At 47.2% G+C, this 18,180-nt stretch overlaps 1 protein-coding gene across 1 annotated transcript in view; it reads left to right on the top strand.

Moving 5' to 3' along the window:
* The first annotated feature begins 2,290 nt into the window (after positions 1 to 2,290).
* Positions 2,291 to 18,180, top strand: part of LOC107121841 (vascular endothelial growth factor receptor kdr-like) — a 73,349-nt gene continuing 57,459 nt past the window's right edge. Inside the window, exons 1-5 of the mRNA XM_015424844.1 lie at positions 2,291 to 2,409; positions 5,567 to 5,673; positions 8,665 to 8,800; positions 11,508 to 11,612; positions 13,103 to 13,216. Of these exons, the coding sequence (XP_015280330.1) occupies positions 2,292 to 2,409; positions 5,567 to 5,673; positions 8,665 to 8,800; positions 11,508 to 11,612; positions 13,103 to 13,216 (580 nt within the window). The 5' untranslated portion in view covers position 2,291. The remainder of the gene's footprint in view (positions 2,410 to 5,566; positions 5,674 to 8,664; positions 8,801 to 11,507; positions 11,613 to 13,102; positions 13,217 to 18,180) is intronic.

Here is an 18,180-nt window from a genome sequence, read left to right as displayed (position 1 = left end):
CAATAATACAATCCAAGAGAAATTATAAAATAGATAGTCGTGGCTATGTCAGGCCTAACTCAAGTTGTCACAAGTTAGATTTGACCATACAAAAGATGCCTGAATCATAAAATAAACTGGCATTCCAAACTTTTAAACTTAAGTTTTTAAACTTATAAATTAAGAATCATTAATATGATCATCATTTCCCAATAATACAATCCAAGAGAAATTATAAAATAGATAGTCGTGGCTATGTCAGGCCTAACTCAAGTTGTCACAAGTTAGATTTGACCATACAAAAGATGCCTGAATCATAAAATAAACTGGCATTCCAAACTTTTAAACTTAAGTTTTTAAACTTATAAATTAAGAATCATTAATATGATCAGGGTTACTCTTCCGTTTTATAAAACAATGGAGAAACTTAGCGGTCAGTTCAATGATCTCCAGATCTCGTGAAGCAAGGAGAAATTGTACCTTGATTCTATCTGATTGGCCTGCTACCATCCTAAGGGGGGCTTCTATACACTCCACTCGAATGTCATTTAACAATTTACAGTGTAAGAGTACGTGCTCAACAGTTTCTATTTCACTTCTATTACATCCACAGAACCTGATTGAATAAGGAATTTGCTTATATCTCCCCTCAAGAATAGCAGAGGGGAGAACATTAAGACGGGCCAACAGATAAGCTCTACACATTTGCGGTGAAGTCAGACAGAAAAAGTAATATGGTAGAGCACCAGAAAGGGGATAAGCCCACCTTACTGAGGAGCACCTTCCGGAGGCAAGGGCTCTGAGCTCTTGCAACTCTATATCAATAAGCCATTTCTGCAGTACTGACAATGTTGTTGGGTTTCCTGTTGATTGGAAACAGGAATAGGATAGGTTTTCCCTTGCTGATACCCTGTAGGAATCCTGAACCTCCCCCATTCTGCTCTTTGCAAAAGATGTGATGCCCGCCTCTTCTTCTTTTATGAACTTCTCCAAAGTCCAGGAACTTCTTAAGACCATTTCACACACACACCCCGTGGGTAACCTTTCAGTCTTAGGACTTGATCAGAGACACAGAAAGGTTGCAAATCCAGAGGGACCTAAAAAAGGGCAGGCTGAGAATGGCATATCCACATGGACAGTGCAAAAACTTCTCTTCCTCTTCCTCTTCTCTCCTCTCTGCCGTCTCTCAGTTATCACTGACCGATTTCACACAAGAGCTGCGCCGTAGTCGCGCCTCCCTTTGCCCCGCTTCTATTGGTCAGTTTTCCACTCAAAGCCGCACGGCCACATTTTAACCCATGGCTTTGCCTGATTTCCCCCGTGGTTACGTGATCCTGTTTTTTAAGGATCAAGAAACCGCGGGGGAAATAGGGCGAAGCCGCGGGTCAAAACGCAGCCGCACGGCTTCGAGTGGGAAATTGACCAATAGAAGCGGGGCAAAGGGAGGCGCTACCATGGTGCAGCTCTTGTGTGAAATCGGTCACTATGAATTGTGTGCAGGGAAAGAATTCCCTGCGATCAGAATTAACATGCAGTTCCTAATGGGATTTGTGGAACCAGGCATGGGGATAGATCAGAAAGTAGTACCACTAGAAGAAGAGAACTGCGTGGGGCCCCTGTCTTCCGTTAGGCTGGTGGTGTGGAGGCCAACCCTGGGCAGTGTCTTCCCATGCTGCCCGGGTAATACACAGTCTGCAGCTCTTCCAACATGGCATGGGGCTTCTCACACCATCTCTGAGGTGCTGGAATGAGTGCCATTGAACCCAGTGGACTCCAGGGGCCACAGATAAAAAAGCCCTGCTTTCCCCCCTTTAAATCTGGGAGCCCGGCTTCAAATAAGAATGCTGAGTGGAGGTTGTAGGGTAAAGCCCCCTCTCTCGTGCCTTCCATGCCCCCAAGGCAAATTGAGGCTCCAGGCGCCTTCTGGCTGTACTTCATGGACAGAATGAGAGGCATGTTTTTCATCTGGCCCAGTTGTGCCCTTTAGACACCAGGCTACGATTCATGAGGCCAGAAGAGTTCAAAGATGAACTTCTCTTCAGAACATGTCTGGGTTGTTAACCACAATTTATTTTTATGCTCGTGTGTTTTGGTTTGTATGATTTTAGACAGTTGTTGTGGATTGCCTCAGGCCCCTTACAGAGAGGCAAGTGATAAGTGTTTTGAGTAAATGAAATTAAAATAACAAGGATAGTTGAGGCAAAGTCAGTAATTAGGAACCCTGATACCAATTAACTTGTGGAAACTTGGTTTCCTAGCAAACATTACCGTCTATATTAAATTGACTTCCAATCCTTTCCTCAGGGATTTCCATGGAGAACAACACCCTGGTGATTGAGCGAGTGAAAAAGGACGACGAGGGTCACTACGAGTGCAGAGCCGTCAATGAGATGGGCCAAGACAGCGCCAGGGCATTCATCCGGATCCAAGGTGAAGGGGCCAGGGGGCAGCACCAGTACTGGACTGGGCAGCTGGTCGGTTCAGGCCGTCCAAGAAAATATTCTAAATATATCCTGTATACATTTTAAAAAAGACATGGAAAAGGTTAGAGGTAGTACAAATTAATGTAAGCGTCTGTCTGCAACTCGAAATGAGCACGAGCCATTTCAATTCAAATACCTTTTATTGGCATACAATATTAAAAGCATTTCCCAATAATACAATCCAAGAGAAATTATAAAATAGATAGTCGTGGCTATGTCAGGCCTAACTCAAGTTGTCACAAGTTAGATTTGACCATACAAAAGATGCCTGAATCATAAAATAAACTGGCATTCCAAACTTTTAAACTTAAGTTTTTAAACTTATAAATTAAGAATCATTAATATGATCAGGGTTACTCTTCCGTTTTATAAAACAATGGAGAAACTTAGCGGTCAGTTCAATGATCTCCAGATCTCATGAAGCAAGGAGAAATTGTACCTTGATTCTATCCGATTGGCCTGCTACCAACCTAAGGGGGGCTTCTATACACTCCACTCGAATGTCATTTAACAATTTACAGTGTAAGAGTACGTGCTCAACAGTTTCTATTTCACTTCTATTACATCCACAGAACCTGATTGAATAAGGAATTTGTTTATATCTCCCCTCAAGAATAGCAGAGGGGAGAACATTAAGACGGGCCAACAGATAAGCTCTACACATTTGCGGTGAAGTCAGACAGAAAAAGTAATATGGTAGAGCACCAGAAAGGGGATAAGCCCACCTTACTGAGGAGCACCTTCCGGAGGCAAGGGCTCTGAGCTCTTGCAACTCTATATCAATAAGCCATTTCTGCAGTACTGACAATGTTGTTGGGTTTCCTGTTGATTGGAAACAGGAATAGGATAGGTTTTCCCTTGCTGATACCCTGGAGGAATCCTGAACCCTCCCCCATTCTGCTCTTTGCAAAGGATGTGATGCCCGCCTCTTCTATTTTTATGAACTTCTCTAAAGTCCAGGAACTTCTTAAGACCATTTCACCCCCCCGTGGGTAACCTTTCAATTTTAGGACTTGATCAGAGACACAGAGAGGTTGCAAATCCAGAGGGACCTAATAAAGGGCAGGCTGAGAATGGTATATCCACATGGACAGTGCAAAAACTTCTCTTCTCTTCCTCTTCCTCTCCTCTCTTCTCCGCCGTCTCTCAGTTATCACTGACCGATTTCACACACGAGCTGCACCGCGGTCGTGCCTCCCTTTGCCCCGCTTCTATTGGTCAGTTTTCCACTCGAAGCCGCACGGCCACGTTTTAACCCACGGCTTTGCTTGATTTCCCCCGCGGTTACGTGATCCTGTTTTTTGAGGATCAAGAAACCGCGGGGGAAATCAAGCAAAGCCGTGGGTTAAAACGTGGCCGTGCGGCTTCGAGTGGAAAACTGACCAATAGAAGCGGGGCAAAGGGAGGCGCTACCATGGTGCAGCTCTTGTGTGAAATCGGTCACTATGAATTGTGTGCAGGGAAAGAATTCCCTGCGATCACAATTAACATGCAGTTCCTAATGGGATTTGTGGAACCAGGCATGGGGATAGATCAGAAAGTAGTACCACTAGAAGAAGAGAACTGCGTGGGGCCCCTGTCTTCCGTTAGGCTGGTGGTGTGGAAGCCAACACTGGGCAGTTTCTTCCCATGCTGCCCGGGTAATAAACAGTCTGCAGCTCTTCCCACATGGCATTGGGCTTCTCACACCATCTCTGAGGTGCTGGAATGAGTGAACCCAGTGGACTCCAGGGGCCACAGAAGCATATGCTGAAATAAAGCGTTGTTAATCTTCAAGGTGTACCACAAGACTCCTGTCTATTTTCACTGTATCAAACAAATACATCGAACCCTCTTCAGGTATCTGAAGAAGTGAGCAGTGACTCACAAAACCTCATACCCTGCCACATATTTTTTAGTCTTTAAGGTTCCACTGGACTCTTTCTCTTTTCTAATCCAACCCTCTTAAACTGCAGGACATGATCTGAGGAAAAACAGATAACAGATTTAGGGATCAGAACCCCTGTTAGATGCTGAGGATTCAGGGAAAGGGGAGACGGTCTTTCCAAACCTGCATGCAGTTTTTTTTACTAGCATTATCAAAACTCTTTTTGTTTCCCTCAGAGATCCTCAGAAGCTTTGCCCAAGCAAGTTTTGCCCAAGTTTGCCCAGTTTCACCTTGAAATTTTGTCTTTGGTGAAGCTTCATGGTAGCTTAGCAATATGAAGAAGAAGAGATTGGATTTATACCCCACCCTTCACTTGGAGTCTCAGAGCGGCTTACAAACTCCTTTTCTTCCCCTCCCCACAACAGACACCCTGTGAGGTGGGTGGGGCTGAGAGAACTCTGACACAAACTGCTCTTTCAGGAACAGCTATGCCAGAGCTTGTGACTGACCCAAGGTCACATCAGCAGGTGCAAGTGGAGTAGTGGAGAATCAAACCCGGTTCTCCCAGATTAGAGTCCGCACACTTAACCACTACACCAAACTGGCTCTCTTTACCCAACACACCCAACATCAGGGAAGTTACTTGCTGTTATTGTGGCCGCGTTGCAGTTTTTACTTCTCTCCAGTTTTGGTGGACATTCAAAGTTTCATTTCCAAAATCTCAGTGCCCGGTTTAGCTGTGGAGGTAGAGGGGGAGATCTGAAAGTGCTATTCGAAAATTGATGTGAGGAAGTATTTTCTACACAACAACATATGGTGGGTCTGTTCAGGGAAAAAGGGACAGGACAGCTAAACTGATGGCGTATGGTGGGAAAGTCATCTTCAGAAGGCCACCAGTGTATTTTCACATTTCTGTGGTACCTAAAAATACTAGGTGCTGTACAAAGATATTTGTTTTATCCCACGGATTTTCAGTCCATAGGGGTTCTTTACTTTGATCCCTGGTGGGAGTGTCTTAGATCCAGTCCAGAAACGGCCCCTTGTATCAGGCACCGTGGAGGGCCATGCAAGTGAACTCCTCGCTTCTGGTACCTAGTACAGTTGTGCCCTTTTCACAGTCTGTTGTGGCGGATTCCCTTGTTCCTCCTCAGAAGTGTGATGTGTGGCCTTCCTCGTCAGAAGTGTGATGTCAGCGCAGGAGCGTCAGGCTGAAATCTAACCACGTCTTTCATTGCAGGCTCTGAAGAGAAATCCAACGTCGAAGTCATCATTTTGGTTTGCACCGGTTTAGCAGCCACCCTCTTCTGGCTCCTCCTGACCCTTTTTATACGGAAACTGAGAAAAGTAAGAGGGTCTCCATCATGTTAGAAATGGGGCACAGAGGTTCGTTAGTACAGGAGGGACTTGGGTAGACGTGGGGGGCTGCTGGGTTCTACTGATAATGTTCTGAGGAGTTTTATTAATTCTTAATAAAGCAGTGCAGGCCTTGCTGTCAGGAGGCACATGGTCAGAGGCAACACTGGTTACCACAAATGTACACTTTGAGGTGTGACATCAAAATAGGGAAACCATGTTTTCTAGAACCTGAAGACATTTTGGGAAGGAGCACTGGGCTACCCATTAATCATTATCGCCGAAGGGCTTGACTTCACAGCTTAAATCTGAAGTTGATCCAACACTAGGATTGGAAGAGGTGGAACATTAGATTCTGCTCTGTCATCTTAGATTTGGTTAATGATGGATTCACACTTTCTCCATAAAGTGGTATTTGTAAGGTTCCACAGCCAAACAATTGAGTACACGCTTATCATAAGGTTATACTTTATTGTAAGAGCTATAGAGGCAGTAACATCGTCACTGTTAGGAATGGCTACGTTCCTACAAGCATAATGGGATATAGGGTATTCGTATGCACACACAACCCATCCCTAGGCCGTTAAAGCCAAAGCTGGGAATCGAAACTAGTCCCACGGGTAATTCATGGGAAGACACTACACAGACATACAAGGTCAGAGATGATAAGGAACGAAGGAATGCAGCAGCAGCTGGTACACAGGTCAAGCAAAGGCACTCCTGCCCATAAACATCATGGCAGCATAGCTGACAGTATTTCCAATCACCCTCAAAATGGTTTGTGAAAAGATTCTGCAAATTTCAGTCCTTTACCCACTACATTTGTGACTTTATGAGCATCTCTGCATAGTTTCTCCCTTTCATGAAATGGCAAGTAACTGGTCTTAATTCCCACAAGTAACCAGTTTTATTTTTTATTAGAACTCCACAGTCTTTTAGTACTGAGAAAAATTCAGAACATGAAATAGGCTTATCTTTCTAGAATAGGATTTCTTAACAAGGTTTTCCCCTAAAATACTGTTAGTGGTCTTTCAAACTATTCCATAAAATTTAAATTAATACATCCCAGAGGAAGATCCGTGAATTGAATCCCTGTTGAACTCAATGGGACCGAAGTATACCGTTCCCTATACACTCAACTGTCTCTGAAAAACTTGGATTGGTGTCAGATTTGTTATAAACATTGGTACATGTGTCCACTTGTATCTCACATGCTTGTTCATGCGATGATATACCATTTCAACAGAACTACTAGGACCAGTTATTAGACTGAGGCTACAGAGCGAAAGAACACCCAACAGCATTAAAACCATACAACTGGTTTGTAATGAATGTCAGAAATTTCCCCCCAAAAAACAGGTGCTTTTTGATACTTGAAAACTCAAACAGAAAAATAGGTAGATTCAGGTGGGCAGCTGTATTGGTCTGAAGCAACAGAACAAAGTTTGAGTCCAGGGGCATCTTTAAGACCAGCAAAGTTTAATTCTGGGCATAAGCTTAAAGGTGCCACTGGACTAAAAAAAAAAGTAGGTATGTAGTCTTGACTGAGTGCTAGACTCAGCCATGCTAATGGAATTGCTAGGAAATTATTCTGGCTGCTGTCCAATTCCATTCAAATGAAATCAGTTTTTTGCCATTGCCTTCAATGGAAGAAAGATTACATCTATGAACTATGTACCTAAACGTGATCAAAACAAATGCGATGCAGCCTACGCTAGTTAAAAAGAGTTACGGCGTGATCCGAAACAGAATTACAACGCTGAACTGCAGGCTGTGGAAGGTCGGTAGTTCAGCAGTTCGAGACCCGAGTTGCCATATGACGGAGTGAGCTCCCGTCTCTAGTTCCAGCTCCTGCCAACCTAGCAGTTCGAAAGCAAGAAATTGCAAGTAGATAAATAGGTACCACTTCGGTGGGAAGGGAACAGCGTTCCGTGCGCCTTGGTGTTTAGTCATGCCGGCCACATGACCACGGAAATGTCTTCAGACAGCGCTGGCTCTTCGGCTTTGAAACGGAGATGAGCACCGCAACCCTAGAGTCGGACTCGACTGGCTTTCGAGCAAGGGAACCTTTATCTTTACTTTTTAAGGCCATTGATATGGGAGGGAAGGCAGCGTGGTATAGCCCGATCTCGTCAGATCTCGGAAGCTGAGCGGAGCTGGTACTTGAAGGGAGACCGCCAAGGAAAACGGCACTGGCCAACCATCTCTGCTTCTCACTTGCCTTGAAGGCCCTTTGCTGGGGTCACCACAAGTCAACTGTGACTTGACATCACTTTACACACACAAGTCGTTTTAGAAGAGTGCAACTCTATAGTTTTGCACTGTTGCAAATTCATGCCGCTCTCCGAAAACTTCTTCACCTTTTTTGAGCAGTCAACATGCTGTGAATCCAAAAAAGTAAATTAAAAAAAATCCCTCTGGCTCATGTTTTATGACCACAAGTAAACAATCCCACTGGTTTCTTAAGGCCTTAGCCCAGTCTACAAAGTCCATCTCATTTCTGTAGCTCATTTACTTCTTGGTCTCTCTGCAAAGCTTCCAAGAGCCTGAGCCATGGGAAGATGAATAAATAGGAACACGGGTCTCTTGCCAGCCCAAACCACCGTTTCTGACCATAACCCTTCATTATTCAGATAACTCCTTCCATGTGTAAAGGTGGCAGATACAAGACTGCACTTTGAAATTGGGCACATGGTTACCCAATTCAGATGGGGACCATGGTAAGTGGGTGGGTGGATTAAGTCTCCTCCCACGCTGTTTTTCTGACCTGAAATGGCCCTGGGTGGCTGCTTTTTGCCCCAAAGGGGAAACATACAGGCAATGATACAGTTTGGGTTGTCAGCCTCCAGGTGGGGTCAGGAGATCCACCAGAATTACAATGGCTCTCCAGTGATCAGTTCCCCTGGAGATAATGGCTCTCTTCTGTGGAATGTAATACTTTTAAATCTATTAATTGCGTTCCTTCCCTTTCCCCCCTTGCAGCCTGATGCCACAGATATTAAAACAGGGTACCTGTCCATCATAATGGATCCCGAGGAGATGCCTCTGGATGAACAGTGTGAGCGTCTCCCATATGATAGCAGCAAATGGGAATTCCCCAGGGACAGGTTGCGCCTGGGTAAGTGAGATGCACCCTTGCATCAGGTGTGGTGGCATCATGGTGAACATTTTGGGGCTCGTTGGCTAGGCTGATGTTCTGGTGAAGTGGTTTTTGACCTTTATACATGCAGAGGGAACCGTTGCCGAATCAGCTGCTTTGTGCATTGCTAGGGTATGCTCTGAAGCATGCACAAAGCTTACACAGGTCCTGGCCTGGCTTTTTGGGGCCTTACTGTTGTCATCTGTGAACTGTGAATCTATGAAGCTGTCCTATGGAATGTGGTCCATCTAGCTCAGTATGGTCCTCTCTCGGCAGCAGTGACTTTTCAGAGTCTTGGCAGACAGATGTCTTTCCTGCTTCCAAGATCCTTCAACTGAAGGCACTAGGGCAAGGGTTCCCAACCTTTTTGAAGCCTGTGGGAAATTCTGACAGGGTGGTGAACACAACCACAAAATGGCTGCTAGAGGAGGCAGAGCCCACCACAAAATGGCTGCCGCGGGTGGCAGCAGGGAGTGAGGTGATGCATTACTCCCGATAGTAACTCTTCAGCGTTTCAAGCAGAAGCTCTGCTTAACAGGAGGCCTTTTAAAATGAATGTATTGTTTTAAAATATTGCATACTTTCAGCCACACAGTGAAGATGCGTTTTCTGTGGTGGCCGCTACTGCTGCAGCGATGTCCTTTAAAAATCCAAGGATGAAGAAAAACTGGGCTGCACCTAGCAATGTGTCAAAAGAGCAAAAAGGGGGAAATGCCAGGTGATAGCTGACTGATTTGTTATCGTACGAACTCCCTACATGTTTCGCCCGTGCAGGCTTTTGTGTGTGTGGGGGGGGATCAGAACTTAATTGCTGTGGACAGTTCCAGCACTAGGTGAGTGCCCTGATTCCCCCTGACGAAGCCTGCATGGGCAAAATGCGTAGGGAGTTCATACAATAACAAATCAGTCAACTGTCTTCTGGCGTGTGGCATTACACAGCCAATCAGATCTCCAGTGGCCGCTCAAAAGTGCTGCTGGGCAAAAGCTCCATTTGGCCCCTCCCACTTTCTAAAAACATCTGGCGGGCACCAGGAAGCGTGTCAGCGGATGCCACTTTGGGAATTCCTGCACAAGGGACTGACTCTGGGACCTGCCGCATGCAAAGGATGCGCTCCTCCACCGGCCCTTCTCCTAGAAGACCCCACCCCAACACTCTTGTGGCTAGACACTACTGGAAGAATGGTAGCGATGGGGCTGGCTGTCTTTTATGGAAGTGCAAGCGCCATCGCTGATTTTCTCACGGAGAACTCCCTGATAAGTTTCCAGTTCACCCCCACGTTCCTGCCACGGGGACTAAAGGCCTTCCAGACATATTGTACCATTCAGTGGCTCTTGGCTCAGTGCCCCACCTTAGTGGGAAACGGCCATTGCCCTTAAAGTCCTGATGCAAGGACTGAAAGCCTTCTGGAGCGTCTTCAGATCCAGCCCTGGTGTTTTGCAGAAGGGAACAGAGGGGGAATGTGCTGGCCTCAACAGGGGCACAGGTGAAGATGGCAGATTTTTCAGCTGTTGTCTTCGGGGAATGTGCTGGCCTCAACAGGGGCACAAGTGAAGACGGCAGATTTTTATGAAAACAGCACTTTGTTGCACTAACTGTGGAAGTTCAGGATGAATATAGTGCCAAAGTCTACACCACAATGGTTTGCTCTATCTGTCTGGCTTGTGCATTTTTTTTTCTTACAGTGCCAGTGAATGAGATTAAGACTTACCTTGGAAACTTCCTGAACGTTCAGCCTTTCTTAAAATTTTACTTGCATAGTTCTTCCACTCCCAAGTGGTGACAGAAAAGCATCCTCCGTATTGTGGGCAGCCCCTACAAAGCCCACCCAGGATATGTTGCTTTTGAGATCATTCTCGGCACACAGCCCCTACTGTCTCCATTTAGATTTACTACTTGGCACTGGGCAGGGAGCGGATTGAAGCAAGATTCTTTCTATGAATGAGAAAGCCGTAGCGGGCACTGCTGTTGACCAAACACGGATTCTCAAGGTTCTGGATGCAGTCTTAGTTCAGGAATACCCACGCTCTTAGCCTGACAGTCTTTATGTTCCCTGAAGTGTCTGCTGTCTTTGATGACGTTTTTAAAACACTTGTATCACCACATATGTTCATAAACTCTGTTCAGTTTATACATATGTTTCAGCACGTGATACAAGCCTGTTACGGACTGCCGGTCTTTGCTGCATGTGACCAAGGCTCTGACATTTTGCTCTCTTTGCTCAGCAAACAATATGCATGTCTCTCTTATACCCAGGGCTTTGTGCATGCCACAATGCCATGCAAACACAGAACACTCACAGACTGTAGTACCAAGGGGGATTCAAAAATAGGAAGTCAAACACAGAACACTCACAGACTGTAGTACGGGGGGAAATAGGAAGTTTCTCATCTGTATGGTTGCAGAGATAGCCTTTAAATGGTAGGGTAGTGGCCTGTATTTCTCCAAGCTCTTGCCCATGACTAGCAAAAGAAGAATACATTATGCAAAATAGCAAAAACAGTGGAAAATATTATGCCAAAATCAGAGCCATTATGCAAATATGTCTTGCATAATTGATACGAGGCACAGAATGCAATTTTCTTTGTTGCAGATTTATTTTTACGCGTACGGCACACAGCCCTGCTTATATCCGATGCAAACTGTTGTCACTTCTCTCTGGCTCACTCTTTCCTCTTGCTTCTCTAGGTAAAACTCTGGGTCATGGTGCTTTTGGGAAGGTGGTGGAGGCGTCTGCTTTTGGCATAGATAAATCTTCAACCTGCAAAACAGTTGCTGTTAAAATGCTTAAAGGTACACCACTCCTCTGAGTCCCAACAGGCTCCTCTCAGAACATGTCCTGCAACACTGAGGGCTCTCCACTCCTGAAGAGATACGAGGCATTGCTGATCATTCCGATGTGCATTCTCCTACTCCCATTCCACAGAAGTTGCTGACAGGGAGTGGGAAAGGCACAGCGCAATGATATGCAGATTTTAAGTAAATTGAACCCCACGCTTTTACAAAGGGGAAGGAGGAAATAGACCCGGGGCTGCCTTTTTAGCTGGCAGCTCCGTGTTGGTTTTAAAGTTGTGGTTTCAGATTGACTGTGTGCAGAGAACGGAGGTTTTGCCATATGGGAGCAATTCACTTAGCCACATAGCATATATATCAACGTGTAGCGAATAACAATGGGCTCTGTCCTCCGCCGCTGATTACTCCTCATATTCTTAGTGGAGAAGGAGTGACGATCTCTGGGGTCGGGAAGGAAACAGATTATAGGACACGATGGAGTTTAATAGTCTGAAATTGGCTATTGACCTTTGATCTTGGACCTTCCAGGTGTCGAGGAGTTCAAGGGCCTGAGAAGGAGAGATGCCAAGAGAGCAAATCAAGGGTGACGGGCTTGTCGTGATTTAAAAAGAAGAAATTCAGTGCAGCTCCATGGGGCAGATGGTGCCTCCAAATGACATTTGCATACCAGTCCTCTGCAGGCACTTGAATATGTAAATCCTCTGGCATGCTGATTGCATGGACTGCAATTTTTTTATTGTTTGATTGGTGTCACAAACATGTTTGCTCCGTCTCTGCAAGCGACTGAACTGACTCCTCACTCCCTTCTCCTTCTTGCCGTGCAACTTTGGCGATTCCTTTGCCTGATGGTGCCGGATCTTCCCCTAGACCCTAGCATGGGCTTTGGCCAACCTCCTCTCTGCCTCCCTTCCCAGGTGCCCAGTTCCTTGGGAAGGTAAAGGGCCATCTCCTTTCCAGGGCCATTAAGACTGGTCACTCCGCACTCTGGGAGATGGCATTTTCAGGTAACCCTTCCCAGGGCCGGTTGTGATACCGTCATGCTTTTGGAATGTGGAACACGTGGCACCACGCTTCATCACCCACACAGATATTTCTGGAGAAACCCTGGGGGAAGCATGGGATCCCTCACAATCCGTGTCTGCAGATGATGTAACATTTCTGCATGGTTAGAAGCACTCAAAGATCAGCCGTGGCTTCTTCAGCCTGCAGTGGAAGACGTGGGTGGAAGGGGTTCTGCAGCTCAGCTGCGGAGGAAGGGGGAGACTCCAGGCATAGCGTCGTGAAGGTCAAGGCAGGACCCTCCAGGTGGAGACGTTCCATGTTTGGTTAGAAGATGGGGACATACATTTACCAAAAGGGACCTCGGCAGTCTTTTGTTTCTTTCGTGGTGATGTTTTTCTTCCCTTCCAAGTATTAAGAGGATTTTGTCTGCCACCCTGACAAAGTCCTGTTGCGTAAAAGTGCCTTTGTCCCCCATTTATCTCAAGCAGAGTGCGCAACGACCAACGAGTGCAAGGCTCTGATGTCTGAACTGAAGATCCTCATCCATATCGGACACCATCTCAACGTGGTCAACTTGCTGGGAGCTTGCACTAAGCCAGGAGGTGAGTGGCGGCTCAGGATTCAGATGTGTGTGGCATTCGCTTGTCCGTTTCAAAAAAGTCATAGTATGGATTTGGTTGTGTTTTAGCGGTTTATAAAAATGAACAATTCTCCGAGGGCCTCGGTTCCCAATCGGAGTCATGGGCTGGGCCACACTCGTCACATCTCTGAAGCTAAGCTGACACCAGCCCTGGTTAGTATTCTACTCTCGGATGCTGATCTGTCTGTCTCCTATAGAGGGTCACTCCTTGCTTGAGCAGCCAAGAAAGTACAGTATGGATTTGGTTGTGTTTTAGCGGTTTGTAAAAATGATCACTTCTCCGAGGGCCTCAGTTCCCAATCAGAGTCATTGGCTGGGCCACACTCGTCACATCGTCACATCTCTGAAGCTAAGCTGACACCAGCCCTGGTTAGTATTCTACTCTCGGATGCTGATCTGTCTGTCTCCTATAGAGGGTCACTCCTTGCTTGAGCAGCCAAGAAAGTACGGGCTAGAGCTGCATCTAAAGAGGGCGATGCTTTTATTTGATTAGTACTTTTTGGTTAGATTGTTTTAATGCTGATATTTGTAATTATGTTATACTAAGGTAAAAAGGTAAAGGTCTCCCTTGCTCGAAAGCCAGTCGAGTCCGACTCTAGGGTTGCGGTGCTCATCTCCATTTCAAAGCCGAAGAGCCAGCGCTGTCCGAAGACATTTCCGTGGTCATGTGGCCGGCATGACTAAACACCAAGGCGCACGGAACGCTGTTACCTTCCCACCGAAATGGTACCTATTTATCTACTTGCAATTTCTTGCTTTCGAACTGCTAGGTTGGCAGGAGCTGGAACTAGAGACGGGAGCTCACTCCGTCATGCAGCACACCCAGGTCTCGAACTGCTGAACTACCGACCTTCCACAGCCTGCAGTTCAGCGTCTTAACCACTTGAGCCACCGCAGCTCCTTATGTTATACTAGTGATGTTTTAATGGCCTTTGGCCACAGACAATAAACTTTATTGTGTAGTATTTGGACGGGAGGCTACCAAGGAAGCCCAGGGCAACGATGCAGAGGCAGGCCATGGCAAACCACCTCTGTCCACCTCTTGCCCTGGAAGCCCTACGGGGTCACCATCAGTCAGCTGTGACTCGGCGGTCCTTTCCACCACGGCACCACCACCTACTCCTTGTACGGAATGAGGCCATAAACTCAAGTGGGACAATTCTGGACTGCAGGCTGCAAGGGCAGGCCATGTGCTTTCCGTGTTTCCCCACATGGAAAGCTCTCTGCACGCCGTAACCTAGCCCACTGAGGGGAGTGCTGCACTAAGCCCTGGAATTCTAGTTTTCTACATGCAGAGGGACTGTTTTTTATACATAGGCAAGAACTCAACGTTTCAGTTTTCCTTTTGCATTCTGATGTGATTCAGTCCAGAATTCTGCTACCTCATTCTGCCATAAAGTCCTGCATTTAGAATGGTCCGCAAAGGCCATCTAGTCCAGCCTCCTCAGTGGAGGAAACCCTAAACTAAAACATCTGTCCTAAGTGGCTGTCCACTTTCTGTGTCAAGACCTCCACAGAGGGGAAACCCGCACAACCCCCAAGGTAACTGCTTCCATTACCATTCTTTCCGTTAGGAAGTTACTCCTAATATTGAATCAAAATCTGCCCTCCTGTAACTTAAGCCCATTTGTTCTCCTCTTACCATCTGGATCAGCAGATAAATGGTCTCTGCCCTCTTCCCTGTATGGCATAGCTCAGGCTCTGGAGCTAGGGCTGCTAACTCAGGCCAGAGAATTCCTGGAGATTTGGGGGTGGAGCCTTGGGAGGGACTTCAGCAGGGTATAACGCCAAAGGCCCCACCCTCCGAAACAGTCATTTTCCTCCAGGGGAACTGAACTTTTGTAGTCTGGAAATTGGTTGTAATTCCAGGAGGTCTCCAGGCCCCGCCTGGAGGTTGGCAACCCTGTCTGGAGCACGCTGAGTGGTCTTCAGTGTTCACTATGCATAGGTTGGAAGGGATTACACATGGGACAGACTGGGCCTTGAACTTACCAGGAAAGTTCCTGGCAGGCAGCTGCCCGGAGGGGATCGGGTTGAACCAAATGGCTTCTCTGTTGGGTAAGCCTTCACTCATCCATCAGGGTTGCCGGGGGTCCGGGACTGAGCCAAGCAGACCCCACAACATTGTCAGCACTGCAGGGGCCACTTAGCTCTGCTTGCTGTTTTAATGTCCCGTTCTGTATCCCGTAATTGTTTGCAAGACAGGAAATAATACTGAGAAAGCTGTGCTCCCCAAAGCATCCTTTGCTTCTAGAGCTCCCCAGAAATCCTTTGGTTTCTTGTAACCTAGTCATAGTAGACTGTAAGGCCCTTGCAGCCCCATAGCTAAGGATTTTGGGGGGAGGGGTCCTTGGGGGGGCCACCAGCCAATTAAAGTTAATTAAACGTAAATTAAATTAAAGTTAAATTAACTTTGATTTAATTGGTGGAACTCCTTAGAACTCCTGAGCAGGGTTCCTTCTAAGATGAGACCTTCCTAACAATTCCTGTTGTGCATTCAGATAGAACATTTTTGCCGATTTCTTCCTTGTCCCTCTGCAAGGTTGCTTTGGAGTGCCTTGTAAAAATATCGGACTTTCTCAGTGGTCAGCACTCATGCAAACTGGAATGTGCTCCATTACATGAGGGAACTCCAATACAGGGACATTTTCTCTGGGAAGCAGGACGAAAGGACTTTGCGGCACCTGGGCCTGTGCATCAGACAAGGTTGCCATCCTCCATGTTTGGGCTGGAGATCTCCTGGAATTACAACCGACTTCCAGATGACAGAGATCAGTTCCTTTGGGGGAAATGGCTGCTTTGGAAGGTGAAGCCCATGGCAGTGTACCCTGCTGAGTTCCCTCTTTAAGCCCTGCCCTCCGCAGGCTCTACCCCCAAACCTCCAGGGATATCCCAACCCACTGTGGGCAACCCTAGCATCTTCTTCCAGCCTGGAGCACCTGGAGAGTTAGACGCATCTTACCCTCGGCTCCCTCCCGGGGCTGGGAGAACCGAGGCACACAGCGGCCAGGCTGGTCATGGAGGTGCCTCGTGTGGGCTCGTTGGCACACCTGCGCACAGCTGGGTGTGCCTGGCCGGGGCCAGAGGAGGCAGCCACCTGCCTCCTTGCCTTGCCTGGCTGGGCTTACCTGCTGCCTGCCTGGGTTGCTCTCTCAGCCCAGCCTCGACGCCACTTGTGCCGCCCTTGTCCTCTGTGCTGACAGACTGACAGGCAATTGGGGGGGGAGCCATGGCTTGAGGAGGGGCCCATAAAAATTGCTAGGAGGGCGGGCCCCTTGGGCCCCGCGGTAGCTACGGGCCTGGGTGCTTGGTATACCGACGTAGCATTTCCCCCCCCTTATGCCAACCTGTAAGCTATACGTATACAATATAGTAGAACCTGCTGTCCCCTCTGAAACAAACTATTGTCAACATTTGCAGACACATAATAAGCTTCAAAGTTTGTTTTGTTTAAAGGCCCCTTTGAAGTATCAGACAGCAGGGCCAGAGAAAAATAGCCCGGAGCGGCAAAGATATAGGATAAGAGATCTCATTAAACCCAGAGTCGGCTCTTGCCTTGTGACATCCGCGAGACCTTCCTAACAATTCCTGTTGTGCATTCAGATAGAACATTTTTGCCGATTTCTTCCTCGTCCCTCTGCAAGGTTGCTTTGGAGTGCCTTGTAAAAATATCGGACTTTCTCAGTGGTCAGCACTCATGCAAACTGGAGTGTGCTCCATTAGATTAGGGAACTCCAATACAAGGACATTTTCTCTGGGAAGCAGGACGAAAGGACTTTGCAGCACCTGGGCCTGTGCATCAGACAGAGCTGCCATCCTCCATGTTTGGGCTGGAGATCTCCTGGAATTACAACCGACTTCCAGATGACAGAGATCAGTTCCTTTGGGGGAAATGGCTGCTTTGGAAGGTGAAGCCCATGGCAGTGTACCCTGCTGAGTTCCCTCTTTAAGCCCTGCCCTACGCAGGCTCTACCCCCAAACCTCCAGGGATTGCCTAACTTGGACCTGACAGCCCATACTCGAGGCCAGCCCTTGCATCCTTGTTGTGAGTCGGCTGCCTCCATCCAAAATCTCTTTGTTCCCACCCTTCCACCCGAGTTTTTGCCTCCTGCATTCTACACTTGAGGTTGTGGGAGAAATGCCCTCCACTCTACCATTCACCCCATTAATTCAACCACTGGGTTCCACTGTATTCCTGTCACATGAGCCCCTCCACAAACCTGTAGCTGGCAGAGAAGACATCCTGGGAAAATAGCCTTATGTACTCTATGAGGCCACTCCGCTCTGACCTAGTGGGAAATTGCCCGATTCCTAGAAAATACTAGCAGTCTCCTCTCCACTGCTTACCTGACGGCTCTGCACGCTTACAAACTCCTTTCCCTTCCCCTCCCCACAACAGACACCCTGTGAGGTGGGTGGGGCTGAGAGAACTCTGACACAAACTGCTCTTTTTCAAGGACAGCTGTGCCAGAGCTTGTGACTGACCCAAGGTCACATCAGCAGGTGCAAGTGGAGGAGTGGGGAATCAAACCCGGTTCTCCCAGATTAGAGTCGGCACACTTAACCACTACACCAAACTTAGGCTCTCGCACTTTCAAACCATGGTCGTGGGTTCTGGTTTAAAGGGAACCCTGGTTTGTCTTGAGCACAGTTAACGTTGGTGCCAACAAATGAGTTACTCTCAACTATGGTCTGCAGCAGAAGGACTACATTGGAGTCCAGGAGCACCTCAGGATCGTACCTCCCTGGAGCTTTGGCTCGAAGGTTTATGCCCTAGAAATTTTGTTGGCCTCTGAAGTGCTCCTGGAGCTCTTAACGGTACAATTGGAATCCAGATTCCAGTTTGCAGACCGGCTCACAACAGAGGCAGGATTTGACTAGCAGCTGGCTTCCTTTTCCAACCCCCGTTTCATTTGCTCCTTCTCT

Source organism: Gekko japonicus, unplaced genomic scaffold, assembly GCF_001447785.1.
Source record: "Gekko japonicus isolate JY-2015 unplaced genomic scaffold, Gekko_japonicus_V1.1 scaffold1114, whole genome shotgun sequence".
In the NCBI taxonomy this organism is placed as follows: Eukaryota; Metazoa; Chordata; class Lepidosauria; order Squamata; family Gekkonidae; genus Gekko; species Gekko japonicus.
Note: the sequence above shows the minus strand (reverse complement) of the source record. Positions and strands in the feature narration are given on the sequence as shown.